The following is a 22841-nucleotide window of genomic DNA, read 5'->3' on the forward strand; positions in this document are numbered from 1 at the left end:
TTGGACACCACTGTTTTAATGTATTGTCATATCACAAATGCTGATACATATTTGTTCTCTATTTCTCTGGTTTTGCTGTTTCCTTTTACATGTACTTCTGTATGTTTGTCATCTACAACCTTAATGATTACTTTCATTTACAGTGGTGGAATTACAATGGTGCAAACTGGTTTGGGCACCATTGTAATTCCTGAATTCCAGGGGGAACATGTCAAGCAAAAAGCCTACACTCATGATCAAAACAATTGTTTTGTCAGGTGATTTTTTTCTTTCAGTTATGGGCTAAAGACTTTCTTGGGGATGCAAATTCTGTTCTTTGTGGTGGGTGTGAGATTGGAAGAATGGAGATCCGTATTAGAACACTTTCTCTCTATTCTAATTCACATTTTATTAAAAAGATATAGGCATCATCTAGACAAAATATGAGTATTATTGTCATCAGCTATTTTTTTTCCCCAACCTACATATCAAATTTTGTCGAGTTCCGTCCATTTGTTCAAGATACCGATTTTTATTAATATTTTTCATTTCACTTAGAAAAGAAGAATTTTTCTTTCTGTCAAAAAGTTATGTTTTGTGAAATGTTTGCTAGGGGTGTGCTTGTTATGTATGTCATTTTAATTTTTTTATTAAAAATTTAAATTTTTAAATAACACAATATTGAACTTTGTATATTCTAAAATCCTACAATCCGTTGTTACAATAAGAAATAATTTTGCATACTGTCAAACAGACTATTTTTTTATATTTGTTATTGTAATTATTGTTCATTGCTTTCTTTACTCTCAGTTTACATATTTCAGTCCTGAATACTATCCAATATATTTTTTCATGAAAATTCATAGTAGTCTTGAAATTAGTCATTTTAGCAGGTATGAATTATTAATATTTTGATTTTGTCTTTGTAATTAAAAAAAATACTTTTTTCTTCTTTCATCAAAACCATTAAAATTTTACAGATATGGTTGATAATTAAGAAAATATTTTTTTATATAATACAGTATTAAACTTTTGTTCAGTGGTTTTAAAAAGTTTTTGATTGAAGTTTATATTTGTAAAATTGGTTTTTGTAGTAATTGAAAATAATTTGTTAGAAAATATGCTCAATTAAAAAACTATATAGATTAATTTAATGTAAATATTTAATAATTTCATAATGTACAATTTTCTTTGCTGTATTTTTTTGACATCATTGTATTATAATATGGACTTTTTAAAGAGTACTTGTAGGTATTCAAGTATTCAGTTATCTTGAATATAATTGTATACCTGTTACCTAAGTTTATCTAGATCCCAAATACTCAGATAAATAAGTATCCAAGAGTTAGAATTCAATGTTTAGTCCATAATAGTCATTCATTCTAGATTTACTTATTATATGCTGTATATCTGATAACTGATTGGATAGTTTTAGTAATGTTTTACTCGTCAACTGAGATTATACATGTTCTATTAACATGTTACTAATGAGAAAATAAACACTGAAATACATCCTGGAAGGAAGGATTACTACATAATTTTTATAATAAAACTTTTTCTCAGAAACTTTAAACAGGAAACTGTATACACAGTTAATTTAAAAACTGATTTCTATTTATAGAATTCTCTAATAATTTAATTAATAGTATTTTACTATAACTATAAATATTTTTAATCACATATTGGAATAATAAACTTATCTACACATGTATGTGTATCTGATGCATGCAGTATCATCAGCTGGAAACTTTTCAAATTCATTCTAGTCCAGAAAAATAATTCAGTATTTGTCAGTAAAGAAATGTTTTTGGAAAATGAAATATAAAAGGTACACAGATAATTTTCAATTTTAAACTTCAGTATTGTATATCTGAAGATAGCAAATGATATTTGTATGTATAAAAATTGTTGTTTTATCATTTTTTGAATAAAAAGAAAAAATTAATCTCAATATACTAATTTGTGTACATTATGAAGATCCAGGGCTGGCCCGTTCTTATAGGTGAACTAGGTGATGGCCTAGGGTGCTTGAATTCGGGGGGGGCGGCATAGTGAAAGTACATGCATAAATTACAATAAATAATGAAAAAATAAATGTTTTTTGATCACAATTCTTCCTTACAGTGTTGACCCCCTGAGTCGCCATTTTGAAAGTAGCGTCATAGTCTCATGATCGTGATATTGTATGCTGCATATTGAATAAAAATTAGATACTCTTGGGGTGATGTCAAAGTCATTTGCCTAGGGCACTGAGTTTGCTTGGGCCAGCAGTGTTAAGATCTGTATTCACAATCGAGGAAGGATCAAGTGTTAGAGTTAGAAATTAACCAATAAACATCCATGAAAAGTAAAGCAAATGGTAGTTTGTTAATTTCTAACTCCAACTCTTGATCCTTGGTTGTGAATCTAGATATAATTAGTTAAATAATGGATTGAAACCTAATAGAATCGTAAAATTTATGTATATTTACATTCTTGACATTCAGCTCTGAAAATGATTTTATCAATGATAAATTAGAATAAATATGTTCAAATTTTTATAATGATAGAACTGTTTTCTTTTTTAAATATCTCTCTTCATTTTCATTCACAGTTTTCTTGATACTGTCATCAGAATTTTTGCTCTCTTAATTTACTATGCAACAAAATCCTTTTATTTTGTTAATTATTTTTGATTTACAACTTCATTTGATATTAACAATATTATTTTTGGAATAAAGTTTAGCTTTATAAATTACTGTGTATATATGACAAACTGTTGATTGTAGATGCTGCTGTTCTAATAATTCTTATAAGAAATATGTTATGTGGACTAAAAAGAAGACAAATACAATTGTTTCATTATGTAGCTTGAATTATGCTAGCAGATAAGTTGGCACTATTATATCTGTTTTGTCATTAGTATTACTGATTCTTCTTGCCAAAAATAAGTTCCTAGTTAGAATCTTAATTTGTCTGCATTTATCTTCCAAATAGTAAAAAAAAAGTAATTCTAAATTCAAAACATATTATTGCTCATCTAATTTGCTTATATATTTATATTTCTAATCACAGCTAAATAGTTTTTGTGAAATTTCCATGAACCCTTTTTTTATATTAAACCATGGAAAATTAAATAAATAAAAGAATTAATAATTCAGTATTACAATAATATGGAGAATATATTCATTGGATTAAACAATTATAAATTTTTATTGTACAATTAGATCATTATTTATTAGTTTCTAAATTATTGAAGGTTTTTCTTTATTTCAGTACATCAATGGTGGCAGCTTAGAACAACTATTGTTAAATAAACAAGAAGAATTGCCATGGTCCGTGCGTATCAGATTAGCTTTGGACATTGCCAGAGGATTATGTTATTTACATTCTCGAGGAGTATTTCATCGTGATCTTACTTCTAAGGTATTGCATTATTCAATTTGAACATTTATTTAGTATAAAAAATATTTAATCTGTATTAAATAATTTATTTTAGATTATAAAGAATTTGATATTTATTAATTAGTATCTATTCATGACCCTAATCATTTAATTTTTATCATGTCAAAAAATATATTTAATTAGTGATTTTCTAAAAACAGAATTATATCTCATGAGCTTTGAAACTACAAAAAAGATTAATGTGGAATGCATAAAATACTATTGGATGGTAAACTGTGGTTGCTATTTGAATGTACAGTATATGTATTTTAAAACATTTAAAACTATACAAATTAAATGAAATTGCAAAAATATTTAATAATTTCTATAGTTGGATCAATAAGTCCTTTTAGTCTCCAAGATGTACAGAAGTAGCACTAACAAAAAATTTAATTTAAATAGCTAATAATATGAAGAAATTATTACACAATGGATGTTGGATTTGCACACACAGATATAGTAATATTGTTTTAAAATTTGTCTCAGTTGAAAAATGGAGATGCAGATAGAATATTAGTGTCATAAAATTTTTGGTGCTGTTGAAAACAGACAAAGCAGAAATTCACAAAAAGCTACAGCAGATATATGAAGAAAATGTCCATCTACCTGCTGCGCAGTAGATGGACATTTTCCCTGCATAACAGGACCCTGCATAACAGCATGGGTCCTTTAACCCATGCTGTTATGCAGGAAATGGAAATTTGGTAGCTCTGCTCCTGCTTTGTTCCAAAGTTTTTCACCATGAAAATATATGAACATAATTTTCACTGTTGCTCCACCAAACTTCAATTGCTTGACAAATATTGCTATGAATTCAACAAAAACATTAGTACATCAGTATTGAAGACTTAACTGTTGAATTTATATGTTTCCAAAAGTAAGTGTACCTCTTCAGAGTGGAGATTTCCAGATGAACCCAATCTCAAAACTCCAAAGTGGAATGTGTCACAAGTAAGTATCCATGATCATTCTGAGACCACACAGAGTCATCAAGATTGATTTCCTTGACAAAAGTAACACAATGAACAGGAACTATTACTTTGAACTGGCAAGTGAGGTCTGCAAATTACATAAAAAATCAGAGAGGTGCTCCCTTTATTTTCCTTTACAACAATGCATCTGTCCACACCAGCCATGTCACAAATGCAAAAGTTGAACATTGAAAATTTCAAGAACTCTCACATCTAAACAGTCTTAATCTCACTCCTAGTGACTTTTCTCTGTTCTAAGAGTTGAAGAAACACCTGGCTGCATGACACTTTTCATCATTTGATGAACTGAAGGAAGAAGTGATCAAATTTCTGAGCATTATTCCTCCAACATTCTTCAAAAAGATGTTTGAAGATGATGTCTGCCACTGGAGAAAGTCTGTAGAGCAGGGATGGCCAACACATAGACTTGGCCAACATGTAAACCTTTGCGGTCAACCGCAAAGGTTTTGAAAGTAGTCTATGAAGCTAAAGTTGAACAATTTGCTTTCACTTAAATTAATGTTTAAAAATCTTAATTCGATAATTTATTCTTACAATAATAGACTGTCTGTGCACCTATACTGTTTGTATTTATCCCGATGAACAATGCAAATGAATGTTAACGCATGCACATATAAAAATCCTAAAATTGTTTGCCCATATTCATAGTTGCCTGCAGACTATATTTTACCAAAAAAGTAGCCCCTAAGGGATAAAAGTTTGGCCACACCTGCTGTAGAGCAAAGTGGTCTTAACATTTTACAGCTCTTTTGGATGGAATAATTCAAGAAATAACAGAATTTATTAAAAATATAAATGTTTTTTGGCATTATTTGACTCCAGTTTTTGATAAAACTGAAAATGAACAGGGTTAAAGACAGAAGAGAACTAATTCAAATCTCTAAACTTATTATGATATGTTAATGTGTTTGTATACAAACATCAGGAGTAATTGTTTCACTTAACATGACTATAAAATTATTAAAATGTAGAAGAAATTATAAGAAAAATTAAATATATTCTCTGTTTTAATGATTTAACAATTTATTTTCAACTTCCTTAACAGAATAAAGCCATTTGCTGATATTGCAACTTTATAATAATACTTATTAAATTTTATTAATAATATATGATTATTTTATCATGTTTTAAATATATGAAATTTATATTAAAAGTTTCATTTTTTAAAAAATCATTGTTAAAACAAATAATTTTTGCAGAATGTCTTAATTAAAAAAGAAGGCTTAGAGATGATAGCAGTTGTAGGTGATTTTGGTTTAGCAGAAAAAATTCCTGATCCAAGGTAAATGTTACTTTAAAATATTGAAGATTAAATAGTAATTCAAATTTTTAATTTGTACAAAAAAACTAAAAGATCAAACTATTATTTATCAAACAAATTACTTTTGGGATTATATGAAATAAAATTAATTTTCAGAATTAAAGAGAAGATGCATTAATAAATGAAGAAACATTATTACACTAGATATATTTTACAATTTATATTACATCTTTTCTATTGAGGTCTTGATGAACAGTGTAGATCATAATATTATCCATTGCTTTTGTTACATAGTGAGAAGAGGAAATTGATTACAATATATAACAAGAAAATATTAATTTCAATCATAAAACTCATTAGATAAAAATTAAAATATAAAACTCAACAGATTACTGTTTTGGAATTTACAGTGTTATGTGAGATTTCTTTAAAATGATTGTTGTTTAACTTTTAATGCACACAATTAATAATTTTTAATATTTTTTTTATTAACCAAAAAAATAAAAAAAAGCTGAATACATTTATTATTCTGAGAATTATTTTAATGTAAAATTATCATTTACATAAATGTGTGTATTAAACATTTTAACTTTTTTTCATTAATACAATGTTTTATATGAATTTTTATAAACAAATATTAACAATAAATCATATAAAACATATCATGAAATATATTTTACATTTCAAGATATGTTTAATTAAAACTTAAGATGATTTATAATTAAATGAAGTTAAAAGTGTTTTGTTTTTCTCTGTTTTTTCCAAATTGATTTTTAAATTTTGTTTTTCTTTCCATAGAGAAATAAGTTATTTTTGAAAAATATATAATTTTAGAAACTGTTGCCAACATCCTCTTTGCTTTTCTTAAAATAAATTTAACCAAGCACTATTAATAATTATTTTAAACAAGTTTTATTTTGTATAAGTAGGTTGATGAATATTATGAATCATCATACAGAAAATAACAGTGGAATTTGTTCAGTCTGTGGGTTTCCATATCATGTGTTGCATAAGTGCCAATAATACTATGAATTTCAGTAATGATATTCTGAAATTAGCACTAAGTTAGAAATTATCATTTGCATTTATCAATTTTAAAAATATGCAGTATTAATTTCCAATTTATTATTCAATCTAAAAAATTAGGATTAGGATTTTACTTTAATGATGATTTCTTATGAATCTATAGTATAGAACATTTCTTTAAATTAATATTATTTAAATAAATAGCTTTATTTCAGGATTTAAAATTTGTTGAAATAAAAATGCTTATCAATTTATCAATTTTATCAAACATTATCAATTTAAATAAGAAAATAGTCAAATTTTGTTAATGGAACTAAATTTAGTTGGATATTTGAAGTAAATGACTTCAGTTATATTAAACATAAGATCAATAAGTGATAATTAACATCTTAAATATTATTATTTTTTAACCAGAAATATAATTTGGAAAGTGATCGGGTTTAAAGTTTTGTAATAGTCAGATTTAAAATTGACTATTAAATTCTATAAGAGTTATTTTTATTGTTAGGTTAAGAAGCTATTAATCATTTAATCTTTACACTTATATATAATTTATTTTATGATATGAAGCATTTATTATTATTAATTTTAAATGGTGTATAACTAGAAATGTAATATTGTTGTAATATTCATTATCAAAGCTATAATAGTAACATTTGCTGTATATTTTCAATGAATGCATTCACTTCCTCCATTAAGAAGAAAATGCTAATGATTATTTTTATTTTAAACTTGGCATTATCTCAAAGATCAGGAATATAAATTTACAATCAGTACAGTCATAAGGCTTGTTTCAAACAATATTTTACATAATTGTAATGCAATGATTTTTAAAATGATATAATCTTTCATTATAATTAATCTCAATAAACTAATTTATTTTAAAAATAATGACTGTTAAGATTAATGTTACATTTTTATTGGAAATGGTATGAAAAACTGATCACTGTCAAATTTTTCATGTTGTATATGCATATGTAATATGAAAAATTTGGTATTTATGTTAAAACTTTTTGAAATAATAAGTGCTGCTGAAATCAGATATTATAAAACATTCACTTTTGTAATTTGTAAAAAGTAATTTATAATGTAAAATATGACACTTATATTGACAATGAACAATCAATAAATGTCTATATTCAGTATTAACATAATATAAAAGCATTTAAATGAATAACGTGTACATATTTATTTCAACATTTATAAATGTTGCTTATTTTGTGAAATAGGCAAAAATTTGCAGAATTTGTGAAATGGCAGTTGATGTGCCAATTTCACAAATTTGACGATATTTTTACCAAGTTTACAAAGTAGGCAATTACTCCAAGTGACACTATTACAGCATTGTAGTAAATCTGTGAACTTGTGTATTTTGGAGAGCCTTTCATTTTGTTTCATTTTCATTTACTGTTATTTTGGCAATTCTAATTTTGAAGTTTTGCTATAAGTATATGCTTCAGTCTTAATCATATAATTAACATTGATGTAATGCTTAACTAATGTAAAATTGTTTAAATTGTAACAAACATCCAACTCAGTATTGAATCTTAAGTTGTCTTTGTTCTAGAATATTTCATTAATTTAAGAAAATTATACCATCATAATTAATTATGCAATTGATAAGTTAATTGTTTATTATTTACACAATATTTAATATCAAAATTAAAAAGTGATAAAATAATCATTGACTAAAAACTATTTATATTGTAATTCTACTTTCTGTCATTTTTCTTCTGAAACCATAACTAAATGAGACATCATTTCCATTCTTATATGTTTGATTTAAAATTTTAAAACCCTAGAATATATAAATCTATTTTATATAAACATTAGGAAATATCAAGTAATCTTTAAGTTAGAAGCCAATTTTCTAGGTTGATTCAATGAGAAAAACAAGTATCTCTATCTAATCGAAAATATAAAATGTGATTTCACAAAATAGGCTAATTTTGAATTGCCTATTTTGTGAATTCAAAAAAATCTATGTAATTTGCAAAATTAGAAGTTAATATGCCAATTTCACAAATTTTGAAAATTTTTTCTCCTGTTTCACAAAATAAGCAACAGTTGTGGATTCATATATTAATGTTTAAACTGAAGTGATCAATATATTGAAGTGTTTGAATTAGTTTAAATTATGAATTATTTTAAAGTATTTTATAATACAGTAATTACTAAATATAAATTACATTTATATTACAATATAAAATTATTGAATTTATTAATACCTAATAATAAAATTATTAATTTTTTGTAAAAAGCAACTTATATTTATTTATTGTAATAATAATAATATAATTTATATTAAGAGAGAGAAGTCAAAGGCTTCCGATAGTTGGTTCACCTTATTGGATGGCACCAGAGTGTTTACGTGGAGAATGGTATGATGAGAGAGTAAGTATCATATGACTATCTAACTAATTTTTTTTTTTTTACTTTTTGTTTAAAAAAATTATTGACTAATCTGTCATAAATAATTTTATTTAAATTAAATAATTAGCTTCTATCAAATTAATTTGAAAGTACTCTTTCTTTCATCATGAACTTATTACACACTTCAATAAGAATATATTCATAGCTGTTAAATCGACTATACTGAACAACAGTTCTGCTATTTTTATATAAGTTTCAAATAAATAAATTTCAATTTTTTTTAAATTTTTATAAGAAAATTAGCATATTATTCATATATTTAAGTTCATCAAGAATGGATGATGATTTCTGAATTTTAATATTGTGTTGTTAATAGCTTGCTTACTTAGTTTAATTATGAATTAAATTTTTTTTGTAAACAATATAAAAAGTTTCAAATAAGAATTTAAATTACAGTTTTGAAACTGTTTTTGTGATCTAAAGTAGTAGTAAAAAATTGTTTAATAATTGAATATGAATCAAAACTTCTAAACACAGTTACTTTTTAATAAAATAATAATAATAATTTTTTTCATTTAAAATGTGTGAATTTGTTATGGAATTATTATCGTTAAATAAATATTTTTAAAAATATTGATTTACTTTCACATAAATTAAATATATCAAATTAATAGATAGATTGATTTTTCATTAAAAAAATACAAAAATTTCTACATTTTTTATAGATGTTTAAATTTCCATTTATACTAAATAAAATGTAACTTAAATACGAATAATTTGTTTTAAACAATTTAAAACAATAAAGTTTCCTTCCTTTTTATTTTCCAGGCAGATATTTTTTCATACGGAATTATTTTGTGTGAAATAATAGCTAGGATAGAAGCTGATCCAGATATACTTCCACGTACAGAGGTAAAATTAGTTATAAATATAACAGATTTCATGTTTAATTGATGCTAAATTCATATCTAAATCATTTTAAATTTATATTACAGAATTTTGGAGTAGATTATGTTGCCTTCAGTGAAATGTGTCCAGATTGCCCTCCTAATTTTCTTACATTAGCATTTAGTTGTTGCAGAGTAAGATATAAATGTTTGATTCTTTTTATATAGTATAATGAATATTTATAATAAAAGATAGATATAATGAACAATAATACAGATATTTTCAAGATTTTTGGTCTTTTAGATCTGTGTGGCTTAAAAGACTAAAACATAGATCTGATTCATTAGTTAGCCAATGTAATAATGCTATACACTTGTCAGTAGATGTAACTTAATAAAATAAATATATAAGTATTATTAAAAATAGTAAATATGAAATTCTTTTATTTACATCATTTTACAATAAAAACAAACAAAATAGTGTTCTTTTTAATTTTAAATGCACTTTTAAGATTAAACAGTTTTTGTTTATTAATACAAGTAAAAGCATATACATATGATTGTTTGAAGTTTAAAACATGGTATCTGTCAAAATTTGGAGATTCAGTTTACTACTATTTTTCATTTTAACATTAACAAAGAATGATTGTGCCAATTATTCTTTGTTGACAAAAGCTATATAGAACTAGTTGCTAGACACTTGGTGATAATATTTAGTTTAAAAAAATAGTACAGGTAACCCCCGTATAACACGGCACTTCTATAGCACGGATTCACTCTGACATGGTTCGAGAAATGGGTAAAACCCTCGTACAACATGAAATGTAATAAANAAGCTATATAGAACTAGTTGCTGGACACTTGGTGATAATATTTAGTTTAAAAAAATAGTACAGGTAACCCCCGTATAACACGGCACTTCTATAGCACGGATTCACTCTAACACGGTTCGAGAATTGGTACCATCCCCTGTATAACACGGCACTTCTATAGCACGGATTCACTCTGACATGGTTCGAGAAATGGGTAAAACCCTCGTACAACATGAAATGTAATAAATTTTTACGTACTTAAGTATTAATAGTTCACGAAAATTATTATTTTCGTGAACTATTAGTACTTCAGTGTGTAAATTTTCTTTTCTCGTCTCCATACACATGGTCCTTTGCGAAAATTGTTTCAATTTTGCCAGATCTCGACGCTTCTGCTTCTGGTGTTGCCAGATGTTTTNTTTATATTAAAAGTTTCATTTTTTAAAAAATCATTGTTAAAACAAATAATTTTTGCAGAATGTCTTAATTAAAAAAGAAGGCTTAGAGATGATAGCAGTTGTAGGTGATTTTGGTTTAGCAGAAAAAATTCCTGATCCAAGGTAAATGTTACTTTAAAATATTGAAGATTAAATAGTAATTCAAATTTTTAATTTGTACAAAAAAACTAAAAGATCAAACTATTATTTATCAAACAAATTACTTTTGGGATTATATGAAATAAAATTAATTTTCAGAATTAAAGAGAAGATGCATTAATAAATGAAGAAACATTATTACACTAGATATATTTTACAATTTATATTACATCTTTTCTATTGAGGTCTTGATGAACAGTGTAGATCATAATATTATCCATTGCTTTTGTTACATAGTGAGAAGAGGAAATTGATTACAATATATAACAAGAAAATATTAATTTCAATCATAAAACTCATTAGATAAAAATTAAAATATAAAACTCAACAGATTACTGTTTTGGAATTTACAGTGTTATGTGAGATTTCTTTAAAATGATTGTTGTTTAACTTTTAATGCACACAATTAATTGTACAGAAGTAGCACTAACAAAAAATTTAATTTAAATAGCTAATAATATGAAGAAATTATTACACAATGGATGTTGGATTTGCACACACAGATATAGTAATATTGTTTTAAAATTTGTCTCAGTTGAAAAATGGAGATGCAGATAGAATATTAGTGTCATAAAATTTTTGGTGCTGTTGAAAACAGACAAAGCAGAAATTCACAAAAAGCTACAGCAGATATATGAAGAAAATGTCCATCTACCTGCNTTTGAAGTAAATGACTTCAGTTATATTAAACATAAGATCAATAAGTGATAATTAACATCTTAAATATTATTATTTTTTAACCAGAAATATAATTTGGAATGTGATCGGGTTTAAAGTTTTGTAATAGTCAGATTTAAAATTGACTATTAAATTCTATAAGAGTTATTTTTATTGTTAGGTTAAGAAGCTATTAATCATTTAATCTTTACACTTATATATAATTTATTTTATGATATGAAGCATTTATTATTATTAATTTTAAATGGTGTATAACTAGAAATGTAATATTGTTGTAATATTCATTATCAAAGCTATAATAGTAACATTTGCTGTATATTTTCAATGAATGCATTCACTTCCTCCATTAAGAAGAAAATGCTAATGATTATTTTTATTTTAAACTTGGCATTATCTCAAAGATCAGGAATATAAATTTACAATCAGTACAGTCATAAGGCTTGTTTCAAACAATATTTTACATAATTGTAATGCAATGATTTTTAAAATGATATAATCTTTCATTATAATTAATCTCAATAAACTAATTTATTTTAAAAATAATGACTGTTAAGATTAATGTTACATTTTTATTGGAAATGGTATGAAAAACTGATCACTGTCAAATTTTTCATGTTGTATATGCATATGTAATATGAAAAATTTGGTATTTATGTTAAAACTTTTTGAAATAATAAGTGCTGCTGAAATCAGATATTATAAAACATTCACTTTTGTAATTTGTAAAAAGTAATTTATAATGTAAAATATGACACTTATATTGACAATGAACAATCAATAAATGTCTATATTCAGTATTAACATAATATAAAAGCATTTAAATGAATAACGTGTACATATTTATTTCAACATTTATAAATGTTGCTTATTTTGTGAAATAGGCAAAAATTTGCAGAATTTGTGAAATGGCAGTTGATGTGCCAATTTCACAAATTTGACGATATTTTTACCAAGTTTACAAAGTAGGCAATTACTCCAAGTGACACTATTACAGCATTGTAGTAAATCTGTGAACTTGTGTATTTTGGAGAGCCTTTCATTTTGTTTCATTTTCATTTACTGTTATTTTGGCAATTCTAATTTTGAAGTTTTGCTATAAGTATATGCTTCAGTCTTAATCATATAATTAACATTGATGTAATGCTTAACTAATGTAAAATTGTTTAAATTGTAACAAACATCCAACTCAGTATTGAATCTTAAGTTGTCTTTGTTCTAGAATATTTCATTAATTTAAGAAAATTATACCATCATAATTAATTATGCAATTGATAAGTTAATTGTTTATTATTTACACAATATTTAATATCAAAATTAAAAAGTGATAAAATAATCATTGACTAAAAACTATTTATATTGTAATTCTACTTTCTGTCATTTTTCTTCTGAAACCATAACTAAATGAGACATCATTTCCATTCTTATATGTTTGATTTAAAATTTTAAAACCCTAGAATATATAAATCTATTTTATATAAACATTAGGAAATATCAAGTAATCTTTAAGTGAGAAGCCAATTTTCTAGGTTGATTCAATGAGAAAAACAAGTATCTCTATCTAATCGAAAATATAAAATGTGATTTCACAAAATAGGCTAATTTTGAATTGCCTATTTTGTGAATTCAAAAAAATCTATGTAATTTGCAAAATTAGAAGTTAATATGCCAATTTCACAAATTTTGAAAATTTTTTCTCCTGTTTCACAAAATAAGCAACAGTTGTGGATTCATATATTAATGTTTAAACTGAAGTGATCAATATATTGAAGTGTTTGAATTAGTTTAAATTATGAATTATTTTAAAGTATTTTATAATACAGTAATTACTAAATATAAATTACATTTATATTACAATATAAAATTATTGAATTTATTAATACCTAATAATAAAATTATTTATATAATTTTAGAAACTGTTGCCAACATCCTCTTTGCTTTTCTTAAAATAAATTTAACCAAGCACTATTAATAATTATTTTAAACAAGTTTTATTTTGTATAAGTAGGTTGATGAATATTATGAATCATCATACAGAAAATAACAGTGGAATTTGTTCAGTCTGTGGGTTTCCATATCATGTGTTGCATAAGTGCCAATAATACTATGAATTTCAGTAATGATATTCTGAAATTAGCACTAAGTTAGAAATTATCATTTGCATTTATCAATTTTAAAAATATGCAGTATTAATTTCCAATTTATTATTCAATCTAAAAAATTAGGATTAGGATTTTACTTTAATGATGATTTCTTATGAATCTATAGTATAGAACATTTCTTTAAATTAATATTATTTAAATAAATAGCTTTATTTCAGGATTTAAAATTTGTTGAAATAAAAATGCTTATCAATTTATCAATTTTATCAAACATTATCAATTTAAATAAGAAAATAGTCAAATTTTGTTAATGGAACTAAATTTAGTTGGATATTTGAAGTAAATGACTTCAGTTATATTAAACATAAGATCAATAAGTGATAATTAACATCTTAAATATTATTATTTTTTAACCAGAAATATAATTTGGAAAGTGATCGGGTTTAAAGTTTTGTAATAGTCAGATTTAAAATTGACTATTAAATTCTATAAGAGTTATTTTTATTGTTAGGTTAAGAAGCTATTAATCATTTAATCTTTACACTTATATATAATTTATTTTATGATATGAAGCATTTATTATTATTAATTTTAAATGGTGTATAACTAGAAATGTAATATTGTTGTAATATTCATTATCAAAGCTATAATAGTAACATTTGCTGTATATTTTCAATGAATGCATTCACTTCCTCCATTAAGAAGAAAATGCTAATGATTATTTTTATTTTAAACTTGGCATTATCTCAAAGATCAGGAATATAAATTTACAATCAGTACAGTCATAAGGCTTGTTTCAAACAATATTTTACATAATTGTAATGCAATGATTTTTAAAATGATATAATCTTTCATTATAATTAATCTCAATAAACTAATTTATTTTAAAAATAATGACTGTTAAGATTAATGTTACATTTTTATTGGAAATGGTATGAAAAACTGATCACTGTCAAATTTTTCATGTTGTATATGCATATGTAATATGAAAAATTTGGTATTTATGTTAAAACTTTTTGAAATAATAAGTGCTGCTGAAATCAGATATTATAAAACATTCACTTTTGTAATTTGTAAAAAGTAATTTATAATGTAAAATATGACACTTATATTGACAATGAACAATCAATAAATGTCTATATTCAGTATTAACATAATATAAAAGCATTTAAATGAATAACGTGTACATATTTATTTCAACATTTATAAATGTTGCTTATTTTGTGAAATAGGCAAAAATTTGCAGAATTTGTGAAATGGCAGTTGATGTGCCAATTTCACAAATTTGACGATATTTTTACCAAGTTTACAAAGTAGGCAATTACTCCAAGTGACACTATTACAGCATTGTAGTAAATCTGTGAACTTGTGTATTTTGGAGAGCCTTTCATTTTGTTTCATTTTCATTTACTGTTATTTTGGCAATTCTAATTTTGAAGTTTTGCTATAAGTATATGCTTCAGTCTTAATCATATAATTAACATTGATGTAATGCTTAACTAATGTAAAATTGTTTAAATTGTAACAAACATCCAACTCAGTATTGAATCTTAAGTTGTCTTTGTTCTAGAATATTTCATTAATTTAAGAAAATTATACCATCATAATTAATTATGCAATTGATAAGTTAATTGTTTATTATTTACACAATATTTAATATCAAAATTAAAAAGTGATAAAATAATCATTGACTAAAAACTATTTATATTGTAATTCTACTTTCTGTCATTTTTCTTCTGAAACCATAACTAAATGAGACATCATTTCCATTCTTATATGTTTGATTTAAAATTTTAAAACCCTAGAATATATAAATCTATTTTATATAAACATTAGGAAATATCAAGTAATCTTTAAGTTAGAAGCCAATTTTCTAGGTTGATTCAATGAGAAAAACAAGTATCTCTATCTAATCGAAAATATAAAATGTGATTTCACAAAATAGGCTAATTTTGAATTGCCTATTTTGTGAATTCAAAAAAATCTATGTAATTTGCAAAATTAGAAGTTAATATGCCAATTTCACAAATTTTGAAAATTTTTTCTCCTGTTTCACAAAATAAGCAACAGTTGTGGATTCATATATTAATGTTTAAACTGAAGTGATCAATATATTGAAGTGTTTGAATTAGTTTAAATTATGAATTATTTTAAAGTATTTTATAATACAGTAATTACTAAATATAAATTACATTTATATTACAATATAAAATTATTGAATTTATTAATACCTAATAATAAAATTATTAATTTTTTGTAAAAAGCAACTTATATTTATTTATTGTAATAATAATAATATAATTTATATTAAGAGAGAGAAGTCAAAGGCTTCCGATAGTTGGTTCACCTTATTGGATGGCACCAGAGTGTTTACGTGGAGAATGGTATGATGAGAGAGTAAGTATCATANATACATATTTCTTCAATGACTTGATATAGATTCTTTGATTTTTATCATTGCATACATTTAGATCCAAAACAAAATTTTATAATATAGTCTGTAATCTGTAACATTTTATTGCAATAAAATGTAAATTTTGAAAATTTACTTATAGATTGATCCAAGGAGCCGTCCCTCTTTCAAAGACATTGTTAATCAGTTAGAAGCTTTAATGTTCAATCAATATCATCAAAATTGTTTAATCAATCAGGTATCATCATACACATCTGGAACTGATGAAGCCGATAATTTTGATAGTGTTCAAGCAATATGTAAGCTATGTATAAATTATAATCAATTTTTCTAACTTTGTGTTAGAAATTATATTTTCTAACACAATTTGAATAATAATAATTAAGTGATTCATTAACATATAATGTTCATGTGAATTGTTAAGTTTATTCTTATACAAGACAAATTTGAGGTTTCAATTAAATTTTTTCATAACTATCAAAATTTTATACTGTTAATAATTTTTACATAACAAACATTTTTTATAATTAAACAATTTTAATTAATAATTTTTGAGCAAAATTCCAATGAATGTGTGAAGTATTATATAATTTAAACAAGCTTCAATTAAGCTCAAATGGACAAATAAGTGGTCACATGATGATCAACATTATTTCAATTAAAAAATTCTTAACATGTTTTATACTAGATGTGAGAATTTTGATTAGTGCTAATGCTAAAGTAGTTCTTTTTAAAGTTATAAATATTGTATTTACAGTTGTCCATCGTTGGACACATCGAGCTTCAGTACCTTCATTGACTGTTGATCATTTGTGTAAAGATAAAGATGAATTACCATTGCGTGTTAGATCCTACAGCACAATTCCTATAATGAAAAAGCCAGTTGATGAACTATCAGTGAAACCAGTTACACCAAAGCATATTGGCGAAGTCATGTCATTACGTGATCCTGATTATAAACCTAACAATAATTTACAAAATCCTTTTGCTTCCCTACCTCGATTTTGGAACAGGAAAAAGATTTTAGAAACCAATAATCATGAGGGAGATCAAGAACTTGCTCATTCTTGTTCCTTTCAGTTTTCTTCTCCTTCATTTAAAGATGAAAATCAACAAAAATCAAGGAATTCAAAGAGAAAATCAATTGAGAATAGAGATAAAGGAATTAATCATCAATTTTCACATTCATTGCCTTCTTCACCAACATTATGCAAAGCTTTATTTCAACTACCTGACCCATCAGATGAACCAATGATGTATTCTTTGGACCAACCTTATTCACCATCTTCATCCCTTTCGCCAGTAGATCAAGATAGCTTACTCAGTTTTAGTTCCGTCCAGAATAAATCCAAAGGTGATAAATCAAAATCTCCTATTCAGAAAATTTATCATTCAGAAGAACAAGCTCAAGTCAATAACATATTAGTGCCTCCAAATTTATCTGAAGAAGCTATAGTTTATCGCAATAAAACAAGTGCCAAACAACGTCGTGCATCCGGAGAATCTGGATTTTTTAGTGTCGGAGATAGAAACAGCACTTGTGATTTGGAATGTTGTTGTCAAAGTGATACGCCATCGTCATGGCAAAATGAAAATAAAGACGATGCATTGTCTGATGATAATCTTTACATTTGTGATTCTGGAGACTATGATAAATACTCCCCAGAATCGCAACAAACTTTTGGCAGCTATAAGAAACGTTTTCCTTTATTTTGTTCTGAAGATCCTGGATGTTGTTGTGGTTTGACATTATCTTTCCATTCTAATTCTGTGGTAGAAACTAAAGAACCAGAACCCAAAAAATTTGATGGTTCTGAATGCTTAGTTAGAGTTGATTTTCCTTTATGTTTAAATGAAAATGAAACTAAAAAGCTTGAATCTGTAGAAATAAAACAAACTGTAAAACAAGAAGAATTAGATTCTAGTCAAAATACCTTTTATAATGAAGAGCTTTCAACAAGTTTGCAAGATTGTTGCATGAAGAGAAAAAGGACAACAAAGTATATCCACAATGTGGAAATTTGAGGTAATTTTTGAAATATATTTTTAAACATTTAAATATTCATATAATTTATAATAAATATTTCTACTTAACTTATTTATTATTTTGCAACAATATGAAAGATTATCAAAATTATATTGCCAATATAACAATTTTAGTTAGTTTTGAAGTACAGTGCACTATTGTTAGTTTGGATTAATAGGATTATATATAAATGAGAGATCAAAAAGCACTACAGACAAATGTCTAAAAAATTTATACAGTAGAGCGTCGTTTATCCAAAAGTTGGTTATCCGAAAGAATTCCAGTTGGCAAATTTAAATTTTCACTAGTGCTGTGGCGCTGCAATCTTTGGCAATGTCTTGGGCTACTCCAATACTTTTTATGTTTGTGTATGTGTTTTAGCTGGCAGCACTGGCACTTTTGTGTGGTGTTTCTGAGGACTGTGTGTCATGCTGAATCGAACGTTTTTGATACTAGATTAACTCCTAAAGTATTTTTTTTTTTTTTTATATTCNTATGTAAATTAACTGCTTCTATAATTCTTATATATTTCACTTGAATTGGAAATGATTCAGGTATTAAACCCATCCGATACTGTAAATTATTTTACGAGAAAGACAGATTGTAAATATTATTTAAAAAGAAATGGTACTGTATTTGGTACATACAATGTTGATATTAAAATGTTAATATTTGTTAATTTTACAAATTCTTCATATTTTTAATAAATTTAAGGTTTATTTTATTTTTATTTTGAGCTGGAACATTTAATAAAAAAAGAAACAAAATTGATTTGGATTAAGTAGTGTTCATATTAGTATAGGTTCAACTTAGAGCAAGTTAAATATTCTTATTTACAATATAAATATACTATTTGAATATATATACCAAATGAATATAGTATTTGAAAGTTAGATTGCATAGCAATCAATTGGGAGTTCTATTCATATTTCAACCAATTATTTCATGTGCATATTATATTCATTTGTATACACTGAAGGTAATTGTAGATGTAAGAATATATTTCAGAATTAAGAGTCAATCAATTTTGTGATATTTAATCATTGAAGAGTAAGGAGAAGTCATATTTAAATTCAAATATGTAAACTTCTTTTCAAATTTGTAATTAAATGTTACAATAGAGAAATTGTGGTGTTGGCATCAAGTATCATAGGCTGCAGTTTACATATGACTGTTTTAAAAAATATGGTATTAGAACTCTGATTAGAACATAAATTCAATTTTGACATAGTTGAGTTGGATAATGATGATATGTTAGGTTCTAAAGACATTTTTGTCTTTGGAATTTTTTTTTTAATCTACTATTACCTTTCTGAGCTTATTATTAAAAGTTGGACTTCTTTTCTAAGAATAGTTTATTGCTTTTGTATAATTAAAATGGAGTAAAGAATAAATTTATTTATAAATCTGAAGTAAAAGTTTTTTATAAATATTATATATAATTGGTCTCAGTCACTCTTTAACTCTGTACTTTGAATTTTCTGCTTCTCCAACAATTAAACATAAATTTGTTAATTTCTGAAAATTAGATTAGCCAATTAGCATGCTCATAAAAGTAATTTTTAACTCATTGAAGCATATTCTCTTAAAAATTGATCTTTATAAAACAGATTGAGGATATAAAACAAGTAGTTAATAAAATACTTTGCCTCATTTAAATTTAATTATATTCAAAAGATAATTAGAACATTAATAGTCTTATTTTTGTAATGACTGAAGATGTTTAAAATGTAAATGAGGTAAAAAAGATACTTTATTTAATTACATCTGTGTTTTATTATGTATTGTAAAGAACAGTTTTTTTCAGTTGTACAATTATCTGTATAATTTTTGAATTTGGAACTTTTTGCCTTAGTGTATGGACATTTCCAGTTTGCATATATTTAATAATTGTTTACATTATGTTTTCTCTAAATCAGAAAATGTGTTGTGTTATTGTCTTCACCTATGTATTTGTATATATCATTGCTGGCATATTTTTCAGCATATATAATAGAATTTATTTAGTGTTATGTTTTTGAAATTTACTGTTAACAACTGAAGCAATATGAACAATGCTACTTGGTATGAAATTTAAAGATAAATTTAGTTTTCTTTAACTTTGCTTTCTAAAAAAACTTGTGGCTAAATGTACAAGTAAATATATTATTAAATCAGAAGTTAAGAATTTTATCAATAATCATTACTGAATTTGACAAAAAATGTGTGGATAGATTGAATATCATTATTTCATTTATTTGATTATGAAATTTGAACAAATTAAATATTTTATATTTGAATGTACAGTACAATTATATATAGAACTACTTAAATTATTATTTAATTAATTCTTACATAGAATAACAATTAACTTTTCTAAACATACATTTTTTTTTTCCTCCATTAGTGATTCAGACAAGAAATGAAGAGCTGTATTCAGTGGATCGTAAATATCTTCATTCTTCTTTTATCTTTCTTTCTTTTTTTCCTATCTTATAATTTTAACCAACTTATTTCTAAATTTAATCTAAATTAAGAAATGGTATTATAACTTTCTGTCTTTTGCCATGATTTATCATGGATGTTGTCGCTCACTTTTGCCACATGAAGTCATTTCGAATCTTGAATTTATAAAATTTATATTCAAATATACCGTATCTTAGATAATACAAAATTCACTGGCATATATCTCAGGAAATACATTTAAAAGCTGTAACAATTGCTTCTGGATATTTAGAAAAAAAAGGACTTTTTAGTCAACTCCTTTCAGAGTATAAATAAATATAACAAATGGCCAAAGATTAAGTACAAGTTCATGTACAAAAGAAAAAATAACATACAAATGTACAGATAAAAGTTTATATCTTTGTCAAATGAAATATTTGAGAAGTTGCCAGTATTAAAAATATATCAAAGTATATTTCCACATAATTAAGATGTACAGTACAGTAAAATTTTTATTCAAATTATATTGACAAAATAATTTCGTTCATATATAACATGTAAAAATGAAAATATAGAACGTTGAAGATTGTACAGATAATACTCAAATTCTGAATTGTATTTTTTATTATGTAAATTAACTGCTTCTATAATTCTTATATATTTCACTTGAATTGGAAATGATTCAGGTATTAAACCCATCCGATACTGTAAATTATTTTACGAGAAAGACAGATTGTAAATATTATTTAAAAAGAAATGATTAAAATAGCAAAATAACAAGAAAAAAAAACAATTTTAAATTTTTTATGTACTATAATTATCAAAAATAAAAAATTGTGTTTTAAAATGTATTATATCAATATATTGTACAGTTGATAGTGAAAATTTGTTCATTGATTTTTATCAGTAAGATCTTTAGTATTTTATTAAAATTTATGTAGTATAATACTGATCTTTGACTACAATTATGTTGTTTTAAATAGAAGTGTAGAAAATTTTAAATATATTTTTGATTTAAAAAAATTTTGTCAGTTTTGTAGCCAAAGTAATTTATTCTGATTTTGTTCAAATCTTACTTTCTAATTTATGTTTTATAAAGAAAAATTGCAACATAAATTAATAATAAGTGATTGTCAGTTAGTAAATTTCACAATACGGTGACTAAAAAAATTATGTCCAGTATTGTTATTTGGAGTGACAAGTTTTTCATTCTTATAAATTTCTTTTGTAGCTTTCTAAATTTTTTCTGTATTGGATCTTTCCTTAATAAAGAATTAAATGATGATTTGTCTGGAATTTTTTTTTAAACAAATAGAAAAACAGTCTTGTTTGTATTAAAATCCTTATTTTTAACATTGTATAATATAAATGTAAGTTTTTAAATGAATTGATTTGTTCAAAATGCTTTTAATGAATCTAAAAATAACCATTAAATTTTTAAAGCAGTTTGGATACATGGATGTAAAATGAAGTTAGTGTATTAATTAATTTTAAATAATCTACAGAAGATTCATTTGAATCAATCTCTGCCTTACCTACCTCTGAACAGTTAATGGAAATAACATGTTTCAATTATTATTACCATTGAAAGGAAAGAAGAATTACCTTTCAGTTCAAGAAGAATTGTGATACATCATAAATTATAAATATTCAAAAATTAAAATTTTCATATCCAAGCCTTTATGACTTATGTAAACAATTACAGTAGAAGTTTGAATTTTTTCTGTTTAATTCTCACCAGATGTTGGAAATACAGTATTGATTTTTAGAAAATAAATCAAGGTTGCAGACTGGATATTAAGCTTTAATGGGCTGTGTGTGTGGCCTGTGAGCCACCTGTTTGCATTTCCTG

At 24.7% G+C, this 22841-nt stretch overlaps 1 protein-coding gene across 1 annotated transcript in view; it reads left to right on the forward strand.

The window, feature by feature from the left end:
- The window catches only part of LOC111620005 (probable serine/threonine-protein kinase DDB_G0277165), a 44295-nt gene extending 22828 nt beyond the window's left edge, over nucleotides 1-21467 (forward strand). Inside the window, exons 5-12 of the mRNA XM_023361845.1 lie at nucleotides 3235-3384; nucleotides 5594-5676; nucleotides 8991-9075; nucleotides 9883-9966; nucleotides 10050-10136; nucleotides 16682-16838; nucleotides 17297-18565; nucleotides 20952-21467. Of these exons, the coding sequence (XP_023217613.1) occupies nucleotides 3235-3384; nucleotides 5594-5676; nucleotides 8991-9075; nucleotides 9883-9966; nucleotides 10050-10136; nucleotides 16682-16838; nucleotides 17297-18564 (1914 nt within the window). The 3' untranslated portion in view covers nucleotide 18565; nucleotides 20952-21467. The remainder of the gene's footprint in view (nucleotides 1-3234; nucleotides 3385-5593; nucleotides 5677-8990; nucleotides 9076-9882; nucleotides 9967-10049; nucleotides 10137-16681; nucleotides 16839-17296; nucleotides 18566-20951) is intronic.
- Nucleotides 21468-22841: the final 1374 nt, after the last annotated feature.

Source organism: Centruroides sculpturatus, unplaced genomic scaffold, assembly GCF_000671375.1.
Source record: "Centruroides sculpturatus isolate CEXI.00-Female unplaced genomic scaffold, Cexi_2.0 scaffold12, whole genome shotgun sequence".
NCBI lineage: Eukaryota > Metazoa > Arthropoda > Arachnida > Scorpiones > Buthidae > Centruroides > Centruroides sculpturatus.